The 22,986-nt window shown below is 40.8% G+C and overlaps 1 protein-coding gene across 1 annotated transcript in view; it reads right to left on the minus strand.

Moving 5' to 3' along the window:
- The window catches only part of ADAMTS9 (ADAM metallopeptidase with thrombospondin type 1 motif 9), a 357,735-nt gene that overhangs the window by 150,011 nt on the left and 184,738 nt on the right, over positions 1 to 22,986 (minus strand). Inside the window, exons 24-28 of the mRNA XM_089675998.1 lie at positions 21,133 to 21,222; positions 19,056 to 19,223; positions 18,530 to 18,823; positions 14,612 to 14,773; positions 10,503 to 10,679 (exon numbers count right to left, since the gene is read on the minus strand). Coding sequence (XP_089532124.1) covers positions 10,503 to 10,679; positions 14,612 to 14,773; positions 18,530 to 18,823; positions 19,056 to 19,223; positions 21,133 to 21,222 — 891 coding nt within the window. The remainder of the gene's footprint in view (positions 1 to 10,502; positions 10,680 to 14,611; positions 14,774 to 18,529; positions 18,824 to 19,055; positions 19,224 to 21,132; positions 21,223 to 22,986) is intronic.

Raw genomic sequence — 22,986 nt, forward strand, 5'->3', positions numbered from 1 at the left:
CTGGCTGAATTCTGATCGCCTGCTAGGGGTAACTGCATACCACAGCTTGCTGTGCTTCCAGTGAGGCCTATACATAAAGTAAGCTATAGGAATTAGTCTCACATTTCATTTAAAACTAAACTATAACTGGATTTGAAAAATATTACAAATTAACCTGGTTATGTAGTCATTAGAAAATAATTAAACATATTATTATTACACAGATCCCATATACTTAATTGAATTTGCCTTGATATCATTCTCCTGTGATCCCCTGTACAGCACTGCTCAGACTGGGAGAGGAAGGGGTACCACTTTAAATAGTGTATTGAATTGCTGTCCCACATTTCAGCTATAACTAGGCACCAGTAATATTACAGGAGAATAACACATGTTCATGAAAAACTGTCCATAGTATGCAAGGCATTAAAGTGGTTCTAAAGCCTCAAGGGATTTCACCTTAACCTCCCTAGCGGTATGATTATTTCAGATTTTTGGTGCTGAAAGCGGTACATTTTTTTGCATGGAAATATGTAGTTTTTTTTATCGTAGGCCTGTAATATTTAGGAATAACTCACTGAAATCTGTCCGAACAAGAGTCTATTAAACATCCCGGGTATGATAAAATTTGAAACACAAAATCATAAATTATAATTTAATAAATAATCATAAAAAATAATAATATAATAATATTACATTTAATTCGATAATATAATCAAACCAAAAATACTGAGATTTGAAATATAGCGCCAAGTTCGCACATTGCTGAGCAAAGTCGCAAAATTGTTTTCAGTGTCTGATGACGAATTTCTCCACGAATCATTATCACTCAATTCTGCAAGTGGTTCTGATTTACTATCGCTGTTCTCTAGCTGATCTAAACCCGCTTTTGACCTAAAGGGACACTTTTTGGACGCCATGGACTTTTCTAAGTTTCCAGGCAGAAAGAACAGTCAAAATGCAGACAGGGGACAGGACAGAGCACTAGGGACAAAATGTATGTGAAATGGGTTGAAACAGCAATGTTTTACTATGTAAAATCGTTTTGAAAAAAATGACATTTTTTTTAAATTTTCAAATTTCTGACGTCCTGACGTCACAGGGACCGGAACACAGAAGCCGGATGCCGGCATCATGCAGGGGACACATCGCGGGAGCGAAGGACAAGGTAAGTGCTGCAGGGACTCCCTATGCAGCGCCGCATGGTAAGCCCGAGTGTAGCTCGGGGTTACCGCTTTTGGTACAGACATTTTACCCCGAGCTACACTCGGGAATACCGCCAGGGAGGTTAATGCATTCTATGCATTAGGGGAAAAGCCTTCTGTGCTGCAGGATCCCCCCAGCGCCCCCCCCCCTTATTCTTAACTGAGCCCGATCCAATCCAATCCAGTAATTGTGCATGAGAGCAGATGCTCTCACTGCTCTCTCCCTCCTCACTGGGCAGACTGATAGCAGCGGACGCCTCTGCCGCTGTCAATCAAATGCTGTAAGGAGCAAGTGGAGGGTGGGGCTGAGCCGCCCGCTCTGTGTCAACAGGTCAGCTCAGGACTGGGCCCACACACATGGCCCTATGGATACGGCTTTCCATGGGGGCACTCGCTGAAGAGGAAGGGCCTGCAGCTCCGGAGGGAGACCCAAGAAGAGAAGGATCAGGGCTGGTCTGTGCAAAACCACTGCACACAGTAAGTATAGCATGTTTGTTATTTTAATTTTAAAAAAGGTTTTTTAGATTCTCTAAAAAAAACAAAAAAAACTATAACATACAGGGGGTTATTTACTAAAACTGGAGAGTCCACAATCTGGTGCAGCTCTGCATAGAATCCAAACAGATTCCAGGTTTTACTGTGAAAGCTTATTTGAACAAGTTGAAGTTAGATGCTGATTGGCTACCATGCACAGCTACACCAGATTTTGAGTGCAAACGTTTTAGTAAATCTCCCCATAGTGTAGTACCACACAAAACAACCAGGTACAGCCAGAATACCACAGCAACCTGTATAACCACTGTACAGTATAATTTAAACACTAGTATAGGGCAGGATCAATATACACCAAACTTAAACAAAAGCGCCAAAAGTGGGATACAGTTTTAAAATGGACATCAACCAATCTGTAACCCATTTGCTGTATGCTGTGCGTCTTATAAAAACTCATAAATGTGAGATAGGAGGCTCTGTGGGTTGTTCCTGAATCTTAAAGTTACCCGACAAATATTTGAAGTAGGAGCAGGTCTAATGAGTAAGTGTTAACTGAGAGGCAAATCTGTTTGTAGCTGCAACAGTAATAGCCAGCCAAACATAGATCGAAATTTGTCTGGTTATGTAGGGACCAGACAAATTTAAATCAATTTATGGGCAGACTGGTTGTACACATCAGTCTATCACCCAGCCTGTTGGGTATTCCCCAAATTATGAGTGCTTCTGGCTATAGTCAACAACACTGATCATTGTATTCTGACAGCGGGGAAGGCTACCTGCTGTCAGAATACAATACCACAGCGGGAACGATTCCCCCATCCACATCAAGTGTGTGGATGGGGCAACTGAGGCATTTTCTTTCACTCAACCTGCTGGTTGAATGAATAAAATGCATGATACATGGGCTGCCAAAGGCTGGCCATGGACAGCTTGGAAGTTAGCCAGTTCCTCCTGAATCTACAGAATTTCAAACCATGGGTAGTCCCACAAACCCACCAAGTCAACTGAGCTGGGTGGAAAATTATAAGCTGTTGCAGTCACTGTTCAGCAGCGCCATTGTATTTAGGCAGTGTTGGTACCCTGAATACAGTAACTGGCAATGGAGGATTCTTCATCCACTCTCTTGGTGTAGATGTGGGAATCAATTAATTTTGAAATTAATTGATGAATTTTCAGCCCATGGGCTGAACAAGAGAAAATCAAGCCATGTATGGCTGCCTTAGGTTCTCTATTGGTCCTTCTACTACTCTGTGAAACCCTCTGGCTGCAATAGGAGCAAGGAAATTTTAAGTTCAAACACACTTAAAGCCCAACTGAAATATTGTGCCTTTTTTCTCTTTATACTGTAATGCTGCATAGAATTTCCATAAAATACGTGTCTGACCAGTTTGTTGGATTACAGGGTGCACTGGGAAGCATGGTCAAACTCTGTTGACTACTGTACTGCACATTCATATTAAGGCACATTGTGCATCTACTATAACAGGAAAGTGGAGGTAAGACTATGAAACTGGAGGCTGTTAGAACAATTCTTTTGATTTCAAAACTTCATGGCTTTTTTTGTATTTTTACTTTTTCATATCAAAACCCTGACTTTTTGTGGAGTTCCCTTTTACTATAAGTAAACAGAGTTTCCCTGATGACAGGTTCCCTTTGATCTGCAGAAAACCTTGCGTATTACCAGAAGAAACGCCCTTTGTATCTTTTCAGGGTCACTCACTGTAAGTAAGCAAACCCCCCCCAGCTGGACCATCTGAACGTTTTACAAGGTTACATTCTCTAAAAGGCTCCAGGCCATTGTTGCTCCAGCAAGATGTATGTTTATTTAGCTGCGTAAACATGTTCCGTGTCTGCCGTAAGTCACACAACCTCTCGGAACTCTCCATTTGTCTGACCGGTGAAAAGACATTATGGCGCACACTTGTAAAGAGAAACAGCAGACAGCTCTGCTTAAGCTAACATTGTCATATATGCACAGTACCCTACTTCAGATCCATAAACTAAAAGGCCAAGTTTATGCTGTATAAACAAGCAGACATTCTTTAAGTTGGGCTGCCTTGCGTGTTTTCGACTGGAGAAGGATTCAAACTGAATGTTTCCACTTTACAATCTATAGAAAACACTCTTTAGTTTGCTTAAAGTGGAGCTAAACATCTGCCATGTTATAATAAACATCTAGAAATGTTAAATTTGCCTAACCCATACCCTGAAAATGTAACTTTTATCTGGAATGTCTTCTGAATCCCTTTTTGCTGATTCACCGATTTGGTTATACCTTGTGCAGAAGATAATTCTTGTGATTTGTGCCAACTTTGAGTCATTATGAGTACCCATTATGTTTAAAGCCCATCTCTGGGTAAAAAGCGGGGCTGTGCCTGCACTGCATTTCTCAAGTGCTAGTTTTGTCTAGTGAGGAAAAAGCTCATACTCGCCCGATCCTTAATTCCACTGAAAAACGGCACTCCCCCATGGTCCAGTGGTGAATTGTTCCTTGGTCTATGAAGCCTGCTCTTGGCTTGATGATGTCAGACACAGCCCACAACTCAAGAACACTGGAGCACAGGGGTGCCAGACTGGTCTTGTGCTGAGAGGATCGGAAGGATTAAGAAAGCAAATTTCATTTCTTCTGTTCCCTAGACAAAAATGAGCAGTTAACCCATGCAGTGTGAGCAAAAACTTTTCTTTTGCCCGGAGATGAGCTTTACACCCTGAAAAAGGGCTAATGTGTTGACTGTTCTGTGTTGTCAATTGTAAACTAATGGTAATAATAAACATTTTTGGATTCTCAGACTTTCTAGTGTTCTCATTAAACTTAGCTCTTCAAATTTGGGCCCCCTGTTTGAGGGACACCCTATTTTTGTTGAGAGGGGACTCACCAGAGCCATTGTGTCTTATGAGCTAAGTGATCTTCTGATAATGTGAAGCCAGCACCTAATTTCTAAATAAAATAGCAGTGCACTGATGGTGCCTGTTTCTTCGGCCTCATAGCTATATATCTGCAGTGTGAGATCTAAGGCACTGTTGCCTCTAACTACTAGTCTCAGAGGACATGGAGTGAGACGTTATAACGTTGATGTCACTACTGTTCTGCTCACTATTCTCCTTGCTGGAGGCTCAGCATGAGGAAGCAAAGCCTTGCCTATACCAATATCCACACAAAGACAAGGTGTAGAACAATGCCTGGTAACAGGAAAGATCAGCTGCAAGGCATCCTCAGGCAATACTGGTGACTTGTCTTTTGCCTTCTGGCTGCCTTTTGTGGGCACTGCATTCAGAGTTAAGTTCTTCTTTTAAGGGAAAGGCAACTTTCGCATAGTTTCCTTACCCTTTTGCCTCAACTCCTCAAAGCAGGTCTTTAAATCTAACCCTAGAAGTTAACAGCTGCTGGGAAAAGAAAAGGCAGCACTAGAGGTTAATCAGGCTCTGTTGCAATGCTCACAGTCTGACAAACATGCTGAAAGGTGGAGAGAGCAGAGTGATGGCTTAGGAGTGCACAGCTGCTCCTTCACTGTCCAATCAGTAGACTGGAGGTGTGTTCTGCTGCTGCAGTAAAGGTAGAAAATTCAATTTGAGATTGAGACCAACCAATCAGATTTTTCCAAGTCTGGCTTGCATTATGGACAGAATTCAAGTCAGCCTGGAGTTTGAATGCAAAAGCCACACAAAGACAAAGAAATGGGAATCAGTAGGTTCACTTTAACAATGTTTTTAGCAAAAATACATATTTTAAAGAAACATAACGCAAGATGGCTGAAAAATTTCAAGTTATTTCAAATTTATTTATCCTAACCTGTATTCTGGAAAGAAATATCTTGAACACACAAGTCAGTCCCTTGTTATGGTAAGGCAGTGTGACACTGTAGGTTTAATGACTATGTACATTTTTGGATGAGGTACAATGAAAGCATTGAAATGGCTTTGGGATGAAATCAGAAAACTTTGCAATACTGGGCCTAGTGTATGAAAAAAGGACTGTCTGTGTTGCCTAAAGCAACCAACCACTTGACTGAATGATATAGACCATCCTGACAATCCTTTTTTCAGACTCTGTTATACACGATAAGCATTGAGTTGTAACCAGGAGCTCAATATATATCAAATATCCTTTTCTGATAAAGTGCTTTAGAACCAAATATATATATAGTTATTTATATACGTATGTATTTATAAACAGACAAGAAAAACCTTTTGTGAAAATGAAATATACAGTGAAACCTGGTAGTGAACTCCCTGTTCACATAATTTACAACATGTGATTATGATATTTTACATATTTGTACAACCCCAAATTACATCCGGGTTTTTTACTGGATATGCTACACATATATATAGAAAAAACATAGCACCAAAAACGTAATCATTGTAACTTTGGAAAGTATTTTAAATACAGAAGAAAAATATCAAAGTGCCACAAAGTGCACAGAAAAAAATATACGTTAAAGGGTCATCTTTCCCACAATTCATATTTCAGTTGCAGGCAAAGCCTGAAGAAGAAAGGGAGCCCTTAAAGCTGGACTCCAGGATGAGCAAATATAGTAAAAATACAGTGCAGGGATCCAGTGTGAAATTTTGACATGGTACATGTGTTTCCTTTAATCAAGACCAGTCACTGGTCTCTCTCCTTGTGCTGGGTGACTGGTCTTGTCTCCGCCCCTCCTCTAGTTTTCTGCAGGCATACTGTAGTGGGTGAAGCCTGCTCGGTCCCTCCCACAGCTCTGCTCTCTGCGCAGGCTATGTACAGCACAGTGATGATGTCACTGCTACTTCTACAAAGTAATAACTGTGTTTGTAAAGGCATTAGGTGTACTTAAAGTGGATTATATCTACTGTGGCTATTGCTAAATATATTTAATGTAAAGTTTTTGTTGCTGAGTTTTAACTTTTTATATTGCATATGGTGAAGATTCTGGCAGTGAGATTTCCCGATCATAGTCCTGGTTCTGCTCCACCCATCCTAAAATTGTGGGTGTTCCTCATCACATAGGGAGGCTCCCACTGCATCTGTCGCACTTTTCATAATATAGAATATATGAAAACTCCAGAGTGAGAGTGCTAGTGAATGAGATCCTGCCACCGAAAAATTGGAGAAACAGATTTCACTGTTCACCATCTACCAAAAACTGAAATATGAATTCTGGATCAACTGATCCTATAAGCAGAGTAGCCCTTTTAACATTTAATACTGTGACAGTTACTCAAGGCTTACTAAGACCCCGGTCACACTGGGTGGGACTTGGCATGCGGTTTGCATGCCATACGACTTGCAGATCGCACGGCAAATCGCATCCTATTGTCTGAAATTACAGCGGTCATATCAGCGTGGTTCCAACTTGGACAGAGCCGCACCGATTTCTATAGTACATACACTACTTTTGGTGCGATTTGCATAGACTTCTGTGTCAGATGTCTTACAAATTGCAACTGAAATCGGCAGGTCACCCGACTTTGAAATCATGCGACTTCACTGTAAGTTGCACGATTTCAACGTCGGGATCGATGTGACCGGGGTGTAAAGAATTCTTTAGTAAAATGTACAAAACAAATATGAAAAACTGCAAAGAATAAAAAATCAACTCTCCTTTACCTGAATTGTATTGAAAGTGTAATCAAAGCCTGATTTTTTTTTTTTAATTTTGGATAGAGTGGTAAAAGACCCTTATGTTCCTTCTTGGGACATTCACCTTCTCTATTTGTCCTGGTGACCATTACTACCAAAAAGGAAAGTTAGGGGAAATACAAAATTTTACAGTTGTTACCAGAACAGGTACAAGTTTCCCAGTAACAGCTGTCTAAGAAAAATTTCCCCTCACTATGGAGAGATTTCCTTCTTACTTCTGACTATGTTTCGGGGACAGGAAGTGAAGGAGAATTTTCCCAATGGGTCAAAAGGAAAAAAAACTGATGGCTTTTCTACCAAATCCAAAACTGAAAAAAAAGTTTTGGCTTAATACATTTTTTAAATCATATTAAATAAAAAGACAGTTAATCGTAGTATGTGATACTTCATTTTCATTATTACATAATAGATTATATTAGATATAACTTCTAATGTTACGTGTTAGAATAGAAGAAATGTATTCCTTCAAAAAATAAATAAAAATGAATCGCTAAGCATACAGTATTTGGGTATTGTTCCCTTTTTGGCAAAATAAATTCTAAAAAAAGATTATATTATGTGCTAAGATATTAAAAAATGTTAAATTTTGTTATTCATTTATTTAATTTTACAGCAAAGAAAATCACATACTGTAAGTAGAACCTACGTGAGTATCACATGCTACTACCAACTCTCTTTTCTCCAGTAGATAAATCAAACATTATTTAAAGCTTAACCAAATAAATTAATACTTCAGTATACCTATTAGGCATGTGAATGTGATCACAGAAAAATAATAGCACCGTGTTATTGCATACCATTTAATAATAAAATGTATTAAAGAAAACCTGTACTGGGAAAATAAGAAGGCTAAGGGCCTGTGTCCTTGGTCTATTGTTTGCATCAGAACTGCTTCTCTCCCCATGCAAGATAACGGGATCACAAAAGCAGCTTACAAAAAATCAATGCAGGGCAGGAGGACATCAACTACAGATCAATTGTACCTTTCAATAATTGATTTTAGAAGTGATGTCAAATGCAGGAGGAATGTAGCTGAAACAAGCTGCATTTGACCATGGATGACATAGGTCTTAAATTAGCTTCCTTCTGAAATTGACAGTTGCTTGGCTGTCATGCTGATCCACTACCTTAAATATTTTAGGGCTGATTTACTAAAGGCAAATTAGACTGTGCACTTTGCAAGTGCAGCTGCTCCAGAGCTTAGTAATTGAGGGGAAGCTCTGGCAAACTTCCATCATCCAATCATGTGCAAGCAAAAATACTATTTATTTTTAATTTTCCTTTCAGGTGATTGGGTATTCTTTGTAAAGTGAAGTTTCACCTCATTTACTAAGCTCTAAAGCAAGTGCAATTTCAAAGTTCACAGTCTATGAGTTATTGCATCGGGAAAGTCAGATTGAAGTGGAACTCGTAATCTGTAGACTAGTTTTGGGTTGGTGGCTCAGAATATACTGAAGCCATACCTGCAGTCATGCAGCTTTTACTGCTTTATATATCTTTTTTATCCTATTTATGTGCTGTTTAGACACATTTTTAAAAATTAAAGCTGAAATGCTCTCTGTACATAATAACTAACTTTATGTTTTTGGGAAAAGCTTCAGGAAGGCGAACAAAAGGCAACAAATTCACTTTCTTTGAAGGAGTACCTGAACTAAGGTAGTCCTTATTTATAATACTGTGAAGGTGAACGTTCAGGGAGGTAGATAGTTCTTAGTTCTTCCAGTGACTAAGGTTTTAGTGTTCTCTGCAATATATAACCTTTTTCTGACCATATAATGCCTATTTGGGCCTTAACACACATATGCATCCATGTGGACTGAGATTTGGGTGCCGAAAACACTGCGTGCTCCCAGCATAGTGACTGAGCTGCCATAACGCCTCCAGGTCTATCACAGAAGTGAGCTCTTTCTTCGATTCATACCCCCCTGCATGTGGTATCTCACCCAGGTTGCAGTAGCTCTGATTTCTTTAGTGCTGCATTGGAGGAAATAGTGAACCAGGGGTTTGAGAGCTCACGCCTGTGTTAGTTGGGGAGAACAATACCAACTAGGAGCATCTTAGAAATGGAGGATGCCATCTTTGGTCAGACTTCCTAGATGGCCTATGCCTATAGCAAGGAATTATCCAACTTTAGTTAAAACTGCACAGTTCTTCAGGTACCCTTTTCCTGCACAGGCAGTTTTTTTGGTAAAAGTGAACTAATCCTTTATAGTATACCTAAAGTGAAAACTTTTGTTTTTGCTTTGGATATAGTGGCGTGTCCCCATTAGGAAGCTTTATGCTGTCTAAGTGTCCTGATCACCAATGTCTCCTAGAATTAAAATATAGTCCAAAATTGCCATCGAAACAGAATAGAAGAGAAAGCTTTCAATTGGGGCACCTGTTACCCTGACAACTGTCTAAGAGTGGATATCCTTTATATTAGAAAAATATCTCCTCGCTTCTTGTTGAGTCTACAGAACAGGAAGTGAAGGGAAAGCTCCCCAATGAGACACAAATGGCAAAAAAAAGTCTGCCACTGATTTGAACCCTTCCCTACTCTAGCCAAAATGATGAAAAAATTTTTGGCTTTAAATATACTTATATACTTTAAAAGGATTGGCAGGGATTCATTGTCTTGGGTGGCAGAACTTATCTATAATATTTCAAACTACTCTAAAACCTTCATAACTGAAATGAACGAGGGTAGCGTCCACCTTGTTTAGCCTCCTCGTTTATAGAATATTGTTGCCTCCAACACTACAGATCCTCATTGTACTTATATAGATAGTTAGAAGATGAACGTTTGAATCTAACTGGTTGTTGAGAACCAGCACAAACAGTTTATAAGCCGTCATTTGAAGCTCTTCAATACTAGCCATATTTGACTTTCCTATTTAGTCTAATATAGATATAATGGAAACCAACAGTATTTATTATTATGGTTATCTGCCTGTGTCTCACAGGTGCAGTCAGATGCATTGCAGAATTAGGTCCATTCTTTTCAAATGAAAAACATGCTGATGTAACGCTGAAAAATGTTTACGCTGGACAAAAAAAGCAGTTTGTATCAAAGCTGACAATTGTGTCTAAAGCACCACTAAGTGCTGTGTTCATATACAAAAACAACATGGTACCTATATTATTGTAGACCTTGGTTCTATAAAAAAATGAGTGATGGGTACAATTCCATCTGTCAGTATTTTACAGAAATATATCTATGGTCATACCGAGCTCCAAGGACCTGTATTCCATGCAGAATCTGGAGGACAGCTGTGAGTGTTACACTGTTCCCGGTCTGGAGGTTTATCGAGCACTTCACAACTGAGGTCATTAAATCTTTCACCGTTGGGTCTCTGACATACCACCAGTCTTGTCCTTGTGCCAGCTCCACATTTTTTGGAACACTGTAAAATTAAGGAGGTGCACAAGGAATTAGAGATTTGAAATGAACACAAAATGTAACCAAGACATCATTTATTAGTGAATTTGAAATTATATTTCCAGATAAACAGCTAAATACACAGCTAGAATACATATCTGTTTAGTGGTTTGCCTGCCAAAGGGTTTATAAGCCAGTACAGACACTCTTGTGATTGATGCATATCTGCAACATCCAACCTGTGATGTGCAGAGTTTCTAGTATGGAGGGTTGTACAACTTGGTCGTCAGTTTAAAGTTTTTATTGGGTAGGTTAATGACAGCATTATACAACCAACGAGTTGGGGGCAGGGGCGGACTGACAACTCATGGGGCCCCCGGGCAATAGGGGATCATGGGGCCCCTGTGTCCTTGCCCAAACTCAAAAAAGCCTATGAAAAAGGTACCAGGGGCATCTCATGGGGCCCTCTACTGACCCCGGGCCCTCGGGCAGTGCCCGAGTTTCCAAATGGTCAGTCCGCCCCTGATTGGGGGTTATGGATTCCTCCTTCAGGGGTTGGTTGGAGTCTTGCTGTTAGATCCAGACTGACCAAAGAAGACTGATGTCAGGTTATAGGAAGCTAAGTGATTTGTTAGCATCTGGCTCCAGCGAAATAAGCTGCTGTACATCCAGGAAAATCAATACCCTCGGGGGGTTGCTATGCTGTTGGCACCCCTGCTCTTCTCCCGCTTCTTTGTACAGCACTTCCGGTACGGGTCAGATCGATTCACTGTGACGGTGCTGGACAATCTGAATCGATCTGATCCATCCATGAAGCGTTGCGTGGAGAACAGGGAGAAGAGTGGGGATTTTAAAGGTCCAAAGTGCTGAAGTGACTGCGGGGGTGATGACAGCTCAGCAACCCCAGAGGTAAGTACAGCAGAGACCTGGGGGAAGGTGTAGGGAGAGTGCCCGGGGTTAGTTCACCTGTACATTATCTCCAGAAAGGTGAACAAACACGTTAAAGTGACTCTGCTGTGAATAGGTTAAGTGACATAGTCCTTTGAGAGAACCCCCGCCACTTCCCCCACTCATACTCACCTTCAACATGCTCCCCTACTGCCCGGAGATGGGAGTCAAACCCTATATTATATGATGTTGGAGCTTGCACAGGGTTGATGGCATCCTCTTACTTACGTGACAGTGTTCAGGCTTGGTGGTTTGCCAGTCAGACCCGAGTACAGCATCAGGGGAGTAGGTCCTATGCTCTCACATATCTGAAAACTATAATAATACAAGGGCTGCAAGAGAGCAATGGAGTGGCAGGGTACCAGGTGCTTTGGGGAAGGGGGGGTAGCCTTTAAGAGACTATGTATTTAGCAGTTTGCCCAGGGTTCCACTTTAAAATATATTACATAATTACCGGTATTTTTAAAACACTTTCATTCAATTTTAAGTTTACAATAATAAAATTTCTATTTTGCAAGCAACTTGGATACTTTATATTCCTAACTCCAGCACACAGGTGATGCCACTACAGACCTACTTCTAAAATACGTGTTGCCTGGCTGTTGTGCTGACACACTGGCTTTAGTTCTTTCACTCACTGACCCAGAACAAGTCAGAAGTCCTTATCTGAATACAAGACAGTGACCCAAAGTATTGAAGCCAGAAAGTCAGCATTGTATCCATAAAATCTACAAAAGGAGATGTTGGCAATGGCAGCTTCCATGTTTTTCTTATGACAAGCATGCTTTAACCTCCCTAGCGGTCTGATTATGTCAGTATTTCTGTGCTCCAAGCGGTTCATTTTTTTGCATGGAAATATGTATTTTTTTATTGTAGGCCTGTAATTTTTAGGAATAACTCACTGAAATCTGTCCGAACAAGAGTCTAGTAAACATTCCGGGTAGGCTAAAACTTGAAACACGAAATCATAAATTATAATTTAATAAATAATCATAAAAATATTAATATAATAATAATAATACATTTAATTCAATAATATAATCAAACCAAAAACACTGAAATTTGAAATAGAGCGCCAAGTTCGCACATCACTGAGCAAAGTCGCAAAATTGTTTTCAGTGTCTGATGACGAATTTCCCCACGAATCATTATCACTCAATTCTGCAAGTGGTTCTAATTTACTATCACTGTTCTCTAGCTGATCTAAAACCGCTTTTGATCTACAGGGACGATTTTTTGGACGCCATGGACATTTCTCAGTTTCCAGGCAGAAAGAACAGTAAAAATGCAGGCAGGGCACAGGACAAAACACTCGGGACAAAATGTATGTGAAATGGTTTGGTACAGTAATGTTTTACTATGTGATTTTAGTGTATTTAGTGAATGTCACTTTTTGCCATTTTCAAATTTCCCGCCGTTCCGTCCCCCGTATGTCCTGATGCTCCCAGGGGACGGAACCCAGATGACAGAAGCCGGCATCCGCCGGATTACATTGCCGGGGACACTGCAGGAGGGACATTGCAGGAGCGCAAGACAAGGTAAGTGATCGAGGGATTGCAGAGCAGCGCCGTATGGTAAGCCCGAGTGTAGCTCGGGGTTACCGCTTGTGGTACTGAAACTTTACCCCGAGCTACACTCGGGAATACCGCCAGGGACGTTAAAGAAGGCAATACATGCATCACATATGACATGACACATATGTATCCTATATGACAACATCATTGGCCTATAAAGAGGTCCATCACTGAATTGTGATAAATGATTTGGTCCATAATAGGACTGTTAGTACTGTTAGTTACTATTTTATTATTACTTTTATGTTTTCATTTACATTTAGTTTCTAACATTAGTGAAAGTGCATCTGAATTCAAAAACAAAAATGTAATATGTTGCAGCTTACCAGTCCCTGCGATAGGTTCACACTATTAATTTCCCTGTGGTCGTGTTTAAGCAGGAACAGCAGCCCATTCATTTGAATAGGAACTGTACCTATGGAAAACGCAAAAGGTTACTGCACCTTCTCCAAAATTTCAACTACAGGGAAACTGCATAGTGCTGCCCGGTTCCCAACATGGGAACGTGCTGCAGTTTCCAGTGCATGGATTCATTCTTAATAGGACCTCTGCAAGACTGCTAACAGCAACGCATTTTTAATGCGGGAAAGCATGCAATTTAGATGTGAACCTAGGCTTAGATGTGGTGGCTGTATACGTTTTCTTTTTTTAGGTATTTTTTACCTTTTCACCCTGATGATCCTGCTAGTAAAATACTTTGGGCTTGATTTACTAAAAACTGAAAATTTCAAAATCTGGTGCAGCTCTACATAGAAACAATTTTTGTTCTGTCAAAGCTTAATTGAACAAGCTGAAATTAGAAGTTGATTGGCTATAATGCTCAGCTGCACAAGATTTTTCACTCTTCAGTTTTAGTAAACATAGCACTTACTGTACTGTATCTATGGTGGAGCAGTGTTGTCACCCTGGGCTGCTCCCATGATTTGGACTACAGCCCCCCTCCCTTGTAAAGAGGAGTTGCTTGATAGTTCACAGAAGATAGCTGAGCTAATACTGTTTGAGATTTCAGTTCAGTTTTACTGGAAATTACAAGGACACAGTACTTCAGGATCAAGAGGTACTTTCTGTACTTCCAGAAAAGAAAATGAATGCAGATACCACATCAAAATTGCAATAGTTTTTGTCTGCAATATAATTTTTGTTCCTGGGTTTACATACATTTTAAAGAGAGTTGGCAAATGTAGCTTACCTCCCCCCCGTTGCTAAAAGCCCATTGTGGCCCAGGTCCTGATTCACATGGCTGTTCGGCTGGTTGACTTGTGTCTTCACAGTTGCCCACTGCCCATCGCTGATTGTGAAAAATGCTCTGGTCCATAAAGGGACTGTTAGTATTGTCACTACTGTTAGTTACTATTATTATCATCATTACTGTTATGTTGTCAGTTACTAGTGTTAGTACTGAAGCAGTTAAATAGAGTTGGCAAAAGCAGCTTACCTCTCCCCAGTTGCCAAAAGCCCATTGTGGGCAAGGTCCTGATTCACATGGCCGTTGTTCGGCTGGTTTGCTTCTTTCTTCACAGTTACCCGCTGGATACCCATTCTCATCTTGGCACACCACAACGCGGCGCTGAAAGCCCCCAGCACACGTGCTAGAACACTAAGGGAAGCACTTGGTTCAGTAACATTAAATTCTTCTGCTAAAATAACCAAAGAATGCAATGGGGGGAGGTTTGCTGAAAGTGGAGAGTGCAAAATCTGGTGCAGCTGTGCATAGAAACCAATCATCTTCCAGGTTTTATTGTCAAAGCTTAATTTAACAGTCTGAAGCTAGAAGTTGATTGGCTACCATGTACAGTCGCACCAGATTCTGAGTGCTCCAGTTTTAGTAAATTTCTCCCATTGTTTTCCCTATTTCTTTGTCTGTAGAGGCACATTTTCATGACAAGACAACTGAAATGCCTGGGTGTCTTGTACTCAGAGGCGTCCCTAGAGTTGGTGTCACCTGGTGATTTAAAACTTGGTGACACCCCCTCCGACGATCCCCGCAGAATGGATTAGATCTGCGGATTGAGCATAATGGATCGGAGTCCGATCCATTATGCTCCCCAATCCGCAGATCCAATCCATCCTGTGGGGATCATCGGCATGCAACCTATACGGGGTAACACCGGACCCGCTCCACGAAAAGGTAAGTTGTAAAGAAAGCTGACGATCCCAACAGGATGGATCGGATCCATCCTGCGGGGATCGTCGACTTGCTTTATAACTTACCTTTTCTTGGAGCGGGTCCTGTGTCACCCTGTGCGGTCGGTGTCACCCGGTGCGGGCCACACCTCCTGCACCTGCCTCGGGACGCCACTGCTTGTACTTGAACTTGAACATTTCAGCCATACAGGGATTGAATTTTAGCTGTTTCCTGCTGAATTGGCCAAAATACGATCCATGGGTGGCCCTGCTAGCACCACCCTGCTTGCAAACATCAATCTGAAGATAAAAGGTACTGGGTGAAAAATTGTTGCGTGAACAGTGACGGCAGCCAATCAGATGCAGTCACTGTTCGGCTAGGGCTCGTTTACATGTGCGGTGCTCTATGAACACGGATCGCTCTTCAGAGTGCATTTGAGAGGCAGCAAGGAGGCATTGTTTCACCTTCTCACCAACCGCTTGAACCCCTTGGACCATGTAGTAACATGCCACAATAACATGCATTGCAGACTGGCCCCATTCACTTGATAGGGTCACGATTGATGGGTGGGGTATAACTCCTGCCACGGCTGCAAAGGAAAGAATCGCGGCTGTAGCTGTGTACACCCCCAATCGCTGCCTCTGCAGCTAAAGGGGTAACGGTTGGAGGGCAACACCCAACCTCATATGTAAATGAGTCCTTATTTTGACAGCTGCAGGTGCCATCTGTCAGAATGCAATAGCTGGCAGGAAAGATTCATCCATCAGAAGAATATTTTTTTGTGCAAAGTGGAGAGAAATTAGAACATTATGTATATAATAATAACAGAGTGAGCGCTAATCCAAAAAAGCAGCTAAGCACTCTAACCAACCAAAAAATACTTAAACAGAGTAATATCAACAAAAGTGCAGCACTAGATAATAAAGTCTGAAAGAAAGTCCACTAAAGTCTATTCATAAAAACATGCCAGATGACAAGTAGAAAATCAATGGTGGCGGTCCGTGAAGAAAAGCAGAAATGCGCACTCACCAGAAGACAGATGTAAGTAAGAGGTATGCATCAAAGCCCATAGATCCTCAATCAAGGAGAGAACTGGTCCGGTCAAAGTGAGTTGATCTTCCCTTAAGGATGCAGTGCTAATCCAAAGCAGATCCAGGTAGCCAGAGGTCTCCTACAGCTGGATGGACGAAAGGGGTCTCCTGCTTAAAGGGGGGGTCTTCCTCTTCTTGGTAAAGGCCTGAATTCTCAGTAAAGGACTCTGCAAAAAGGTACTCCTAAAATGAAGTAACTGTGATCTCTCCTGAAGATGAGTTTTTTTTTTTTTACCATAATCCATTAAATAAAAGACCTCTCTCCCTTTGGCACAGGACAAGAGGGAGTGAGGTCTTTTATTTAATTCATCTTCAGGAGAGATCACAGTTACTTCATTTTAGGAGTACCTTTTGGATCTGCTTTGGATTAGCACTGCATCCTTAAGGAAAGATCAACCCACTTTGACTGGACCAGTTCTCTCCTTGATTGAGGATCTATGGGCTTTGATACATACCGCTTACTTACATCTGTCTTCTGGTGAGTGCGCATTTCTGCTTTTCTTCACGGACCGCCACCATTGATTTTCTACATGTCATCTGGCACGTTTTTATGAATAGATTTTAGTGGACTTTCTTTCAGACTTTATTATCTAGCGCTGCACTTTTGCTGATATTAGAAATTAGAACATGTTGGGTTGTTACCGCTGTCTGTGCCCTCATTAGGGAGATTCACCCTCTATATTTGTCCTGTTTATTGTTATCACCAAGAGTGAAAGTAAAGGAAAATTCCAAATTTGGGGTTGTCAGCAGAACAGATATCCTCCAATAAGCACACTAGTTCTAGTGACTCCGCTGACAACCAGGGATTCCCTTTTCCTGGATGGATACTTCTCACTTCATGCTTTGACTATGGGACAGCGAGTAAAAGGAAATCTCCTCAATGGGTTGCAGATGGCAAAAAAATCTGCCAGGGCTTAGAACTCTCCCTTACCCTATCCAACATGAAAAACAAAGTTTTGCCTTTAGTTCTACTTTAGGATATATATAGAGAAAACTGTCAGCACAACACAACAAACAGTTAATTTATCTCAAGATATGTTTAGGGATTTACTGCAGCTCTGCAATAAGGTGTATCCTGTCACTAGCTCTTTTTTTTTAATTTTAAGTGTAAATTGGTAAAATATAAATTTTAAAAATGCCTGCTTCACTGTTGGAAAGAATTCACATCACTTCCTGCCCTGACAGAAGGTGTTATAAATCTCCAAAACAAAGACGGCAATACAATTAGACAGAGGTATCAACCTTACTTCATTATATCCAAAACATAATGAAAGGTTCAGGCTGGAGGTGGGCTTTAAAGAACTCTAGTTTGAAAACCAAATCATTATAATAAAATGAGGAGCTGATTAAATCTTGGAATATAACCAATTTACACATTTATCAACTTGCTATGATGTGAGAAAGAGGCTAATATACAGTCTAGCATGTAACACTCTCAAACGCGTTGAATCTTATCCAAATTTCTGCACAACATCATGCTTAATCCTGAGAGATATACAATTTATTTCCTCACTGGTGTGTTTCTGATGTACTGATCGAACTCTGCCAATATTTTGCAGACATCTGCCTATCATATCTATATTGAGCTTATTGGACATCCCATTCAAATTTCATGGGCATTTAAAGGGAGTTGCCCCCCCCCCCCCCCTTTGAGGCTATAACTGCCATCACTCTTCTGGAAAGGCTTTCCATAGGATTTTGGAGTGTGTCTATAGAACTTTGTGCGCATGAAGCCAAAAAAGCATTTGTAAACCCAGGTAATGATGTTGGATGAGAAAACCTGACTTACCATCAGCATTCCATGTTCTTCCCAGAGGTGTTAAGTAGGGCTCTACACAAAACTGGTTAAATTGTGTCTTTATGGGGCTAGCTTTTTTCACAGGGGCACAGTCACGGTGGAACAAAAGGAGCCTTCACTAGACTGTTGCCACAAAAATGGAAGTGCGTAATTGTCTATTGTAAGTCTAAATGATTTTCTTTGTATGATGTAGCATTAATAGTATCCCTCACTGTAAACACCAGAACTCAATAAATTGGAAGGGATGTCCACATACTTTTGTGCTTATAGGGGTTGTGATGGTCAGATGTCCAAAAACGTTTGGCCAAATGGTATACATAATAATGAATTATAACTTACTGCTCCCCATGGTCCAATTCTCCACTGATTTCCACCAGGCCCTAGAGAACGGCCGCTGTTCCTGTTGAGAATGGCCAGGGTTGGGTTAGATCGTATTCTCTGGTCCACATTTGGGAGATAATGAATGGGTCTCCCATAGTCATGGTTGACATAGTGACAAGGGGACATAGAGCACTCCTGTTCAGCTGATGGAATGTCCTCTGGGTCACATTCATTTTGTTCAACTGTTTGACCAAGGAAATCCATGCAAACAACTTGGCGCATTGCCTTCCCCTGCCCACAAGTCACAGAACACTGCAATTGGAAAAAAATAACTGTAAACATGATGACAGAAGGTGATAAAACCGCATGCGTACTATTAAAACATTCTATTAATTTAAATGTAAGTTCTTCCAGGACAGGCAGGAAACTAGTATTCTGAGATGGTGGTCAGTAACGCCAGGCTATGTATTTTTCTCATGACAGGTTTGCTTTATGCTTTCACTTTAGCATTACTGTACTGTATCATTTGAGGATGCAGACTTACAGAACTCCACTCCATTGCTTTCCATTGTCCGCAAGGGGTCACTGTACATACTTCAGTGGCGGATGGCTTTGGAAGGTGTGAACAGGCTGATTCATCTGCTACTGATCCTTGATCATCACGGCAACTGACATACCTCATCCTAGTCCCCTTTCCACAAGTTGCTGAGCACTGGAAAACATGAAAAAGATCCGTAAAAAGGAAACCGCTTGAATCTGCTTAAAGTATATGCCACACAGAGAAATACATTGTGTGCTTCTACTAACACTGCTTGTTTTGTGCTGCCCATAATGGACCATGTGCCAAGCATCCTTGTTGGTGAGACCTGGCCACCAATGAATAGTTACAGAGCTAAGTACTAGAAGTGCCAGATGACCTGATAATACCATGTGTGGTCTGCTTTAAAGGGTATGTCAAGGCAAGAAAAAAGAAACATTTAGTACATCTTGGCAATACATGCAACATTTCCCAGGATTTGTTTCTTTAAAGTTGAATTCCAGCTACGGCTATTTGGGACCAATGTAACTATGCATGTGCCATGTCTTGGCGATATCCTTGACTTACAGTGATCACCATTAGCTTCCAGGACCCATGCTGAGCATCTGTTCTGCTGCTTTGTGATTATATATCACCTCTCACTAGACCTGGATGCCATTCAGAAATCACTTTGCATCTTTTCAATGAATGGAAAGCATGGAATGGAAAGCAATATCATGGCCCTGTCTTTCCACCCCATCCAATCAGAGAGCGTTTTGCATTCATTAGGAAAATGCAAAGTGTTCTCTGAATTGTCATCGTGTTGACAAGAGACCTTCTGTGTTCACAATGCAGCCAGGCAGCCGCTCAGCACAGTACCTGGAAACTAGTGGTGACCACTGTAGTAGCAGTGCCTGCTACCATGATTTCCAGCTTCCACAGAATCCCACAAGTATGGCAAGGGCACAACTACATTGGTCAAAGCTGGATGGGTCCACATTGGATTTCTGACAGGATCAATGTGTGTTTTTCTGTACTTACAATGTGTTTAAAGAGACAAACGATGGGGAAATGCACATGTATTACAGAGATGTACTGAATAGGTTTGTTTTTTTATTATGTTCAGTCATGCGCTTTAAAGTCACTTGGTAACAGGTTTGATCATTTAATAAACAATTCACTGATACTACTCTACTACACAAACAACCAATCAAAGACAACAGTGTCACCAGGCATTGCAGACCTTTATTGGGGACAGAGAAGGCAGTAAAAACCTTAAATGATTGTTTCAAATGATATTTCAATAAAATTGAATTGCACAGAAATATTGTTGTTGGATTATATATACGGATATATATATATATATATAATATCATTATATTATACAATATATATTATATATATATTATATATACGGATTGCACAGAAATATTGTTGTCACCAGAACAAAAAGAAGGTAAATATCTAAAATAGGGTCACAAATAAAATCCTGACATACAGTAAGTTTTAACCTTTTCCCAACCCATCCAAAGCAACAACTGTCAACCAAATGTTAAGTGTTTGTGTGTGGGTTGGGCGGGGGGTTGAGACCCAAAGCTAGACCCAACTACATTGCATGCAGTTGCTAGCTGGTATATATAATATTCAGTAGCAGGGAGCTACCTGATCCAAAGCTTTGTATAGCTAATTATTTAACAAAATTTAAAAATTCAGAATGCAGTATAAAATAGTTTGTCACCCTATAATTTTAAAACATTTTGTTTTGCTTAGTGTTCTCAAAATATGAAATAAATACAGATCAGCCACCTAGCTTGGAAGAAGGTGGAGGATGGGGGGCTGGTATGGCAATTAACCTAGAATTTTCCTTTTATAAGGTCAAATCCATCCAGCAAGATTTAAACAACCATCACATGACCCCGGGGCAGCGCTCTGGTGAAACTGAGCAGGGAATCGGAAAATAAGTCATTTTGTTTATATAATAAAATGTAAGCACCGCTCATCCGTAAACAGAGAGGAACTGACGCATTTCAGAGCTAAGAACTGGAGCAGAGTGCAATGAGCAGAAACGAAGAAGGAGGAAGTCATATGAGCAAAGTGCACTTACAGGTGTCCACGATCCAAATCTCCACTGTGTCTTGCTGTGGGCAATCTGCTTGGTTTCAGGAATGCCTGGGCATGCAGCTGTTTCACAGTCCTGTCAAAGGCAGTTTGGTTTATTAGGTGGTTTTCTTTCCATAATTAATGACTTTTTGAACTTGTTGCTAAGGAGAGCAATATTAAAGGATTTACTGTTGTTAGTGACTAGCATTTAGTATATAAAACGGGACCAGATTTAGGGATTATTATTATACAGGATTTATACAGCGCCAACAGTTTGCACAGTGCTTTACAAAATGAATGCTACTACACATACCAATATCACAGAACTTCTCCAGTTTCTACCAAGCCTTATTAGAATATTGATTTATCAGGCCATTGACTCCTAAGATGATTAGTCAAGGAATCCTAAAAAAAAAAGAATTTCAGGTATGGATATTTTTACAAATTTACATTGGTCCATCTTGGACCAAGGTAACTATGTGTATACCATACTTGGTCTGGTTGATTCCCGTGGAAGCTGGAAATCACTGTAGTAAGCACCTCTACTCCGGTGATCTCTACTTGCTTCTGTGTCCTGTGCCGATTGGCTGCCCTGCTGCTTACTGAACACAGGAGACCACCCAATCCTTTCTCAATGATGATTCTCAATTTCTTAATGATTGCAAAGCTTTCTATAATCCAACAAGGTGGAGAGGTGGGGTGGTGATGTCATGATCTCCACCTCATCCAATTAGAGAATGTTTGCTTTCATCCAGAAACTAGACAACGTCCTCTGAATGGTGCCCATGCCAACGAGGTGACCTCCTGCGTTCACAATACAGCAGGGCATCCACTCAGCATGGGAAGCAAGTGATAATCACTGTAGTAGTAGTACCTACAAGAACGATTTCCATTTTCAAGGGGTATGGGCCAGGTATGGCATATACATAGTTACACTGGTTCAAGCTGGACCAGTTTAACCAAGTAAAATAGCCATAACTGAAATTCCTCTTTAAAGAGAATCTAGCACTTTGCCTATTAAGGATCTGCAAAAATGAGAGTGCTAAACAGATTGATTCAGTGCCCTTATTATTATATAGGATTTATACAGTGCCAACAATTGCGCAGACCTTTACAAAATAGAACCCTCATATGCATAATCACTCATAGGTCCACTAAGGGGATCCATTGCTCTTACAATACTCATCTGTTTTTTTAACTTTGAGGGCAAAGTGACATTTTCTCTAGAAATCCCACTCACCCACCCACTCACCCACTGATACTTTACCAGTGGTGATTTCCTGCTTCTCCATTTGTCTGCTGTAGCCCTCAGAAATACCTGGTACTTCTGGGTATGAAGGAGCATGTGACTTTCTCTCCTTTCTCCAAGAATACAAAGCTCAGGTCTGAGTCGCCTAACACTGTCAAATGGGGAAGGGGGTTGAAGGTTATTACCCTGTGTAACCCCATGACAGAGCAAACACAGGGTTTAGACCAGGGGTGGGCAAACCTTTTGACTTGAGGGCCGCAATGGGTTCATATATTGGACCCGGGGGCCGGACCAAGAGTAGATGAATGATGTGTATGTGTCATCCATAGTAAGTATAGTAATATTCCCCCATAGTAAGCATAGTAATTAATCCCCCATATAGTAATTCATCCCCCATAGTAATTCATCCCCCATATAGTAATTCATCCCCCATATAGTAATTCATCCCCCATAGTAATTCATCCCCCATATAGTAATTCATCCCCCATAGTAATTCATCCCCCATATAGTAATTCATCCCCCATATAGTAATTCATCCCCCATAGTAATTCATCCCCCATAGTAATTCATCCCCCATATAGTAATTCATCCCCCATAGTAATTCATCCC

This window comes from Staurois parvus, unplaced genomic scaffold (genome assembly GCF_062004578.1).
Source record: "Staurois parvus isolate SC_StPar_1 unplaced genomic scaffold, SC_StPar_1.0 ptg000162l, whole genome shotgun sequence".
NCBI lineage: Eukaryota > Metazoa > Chordata > Amphibia > Anura > Ranidae > Staurois > Staurois parvus.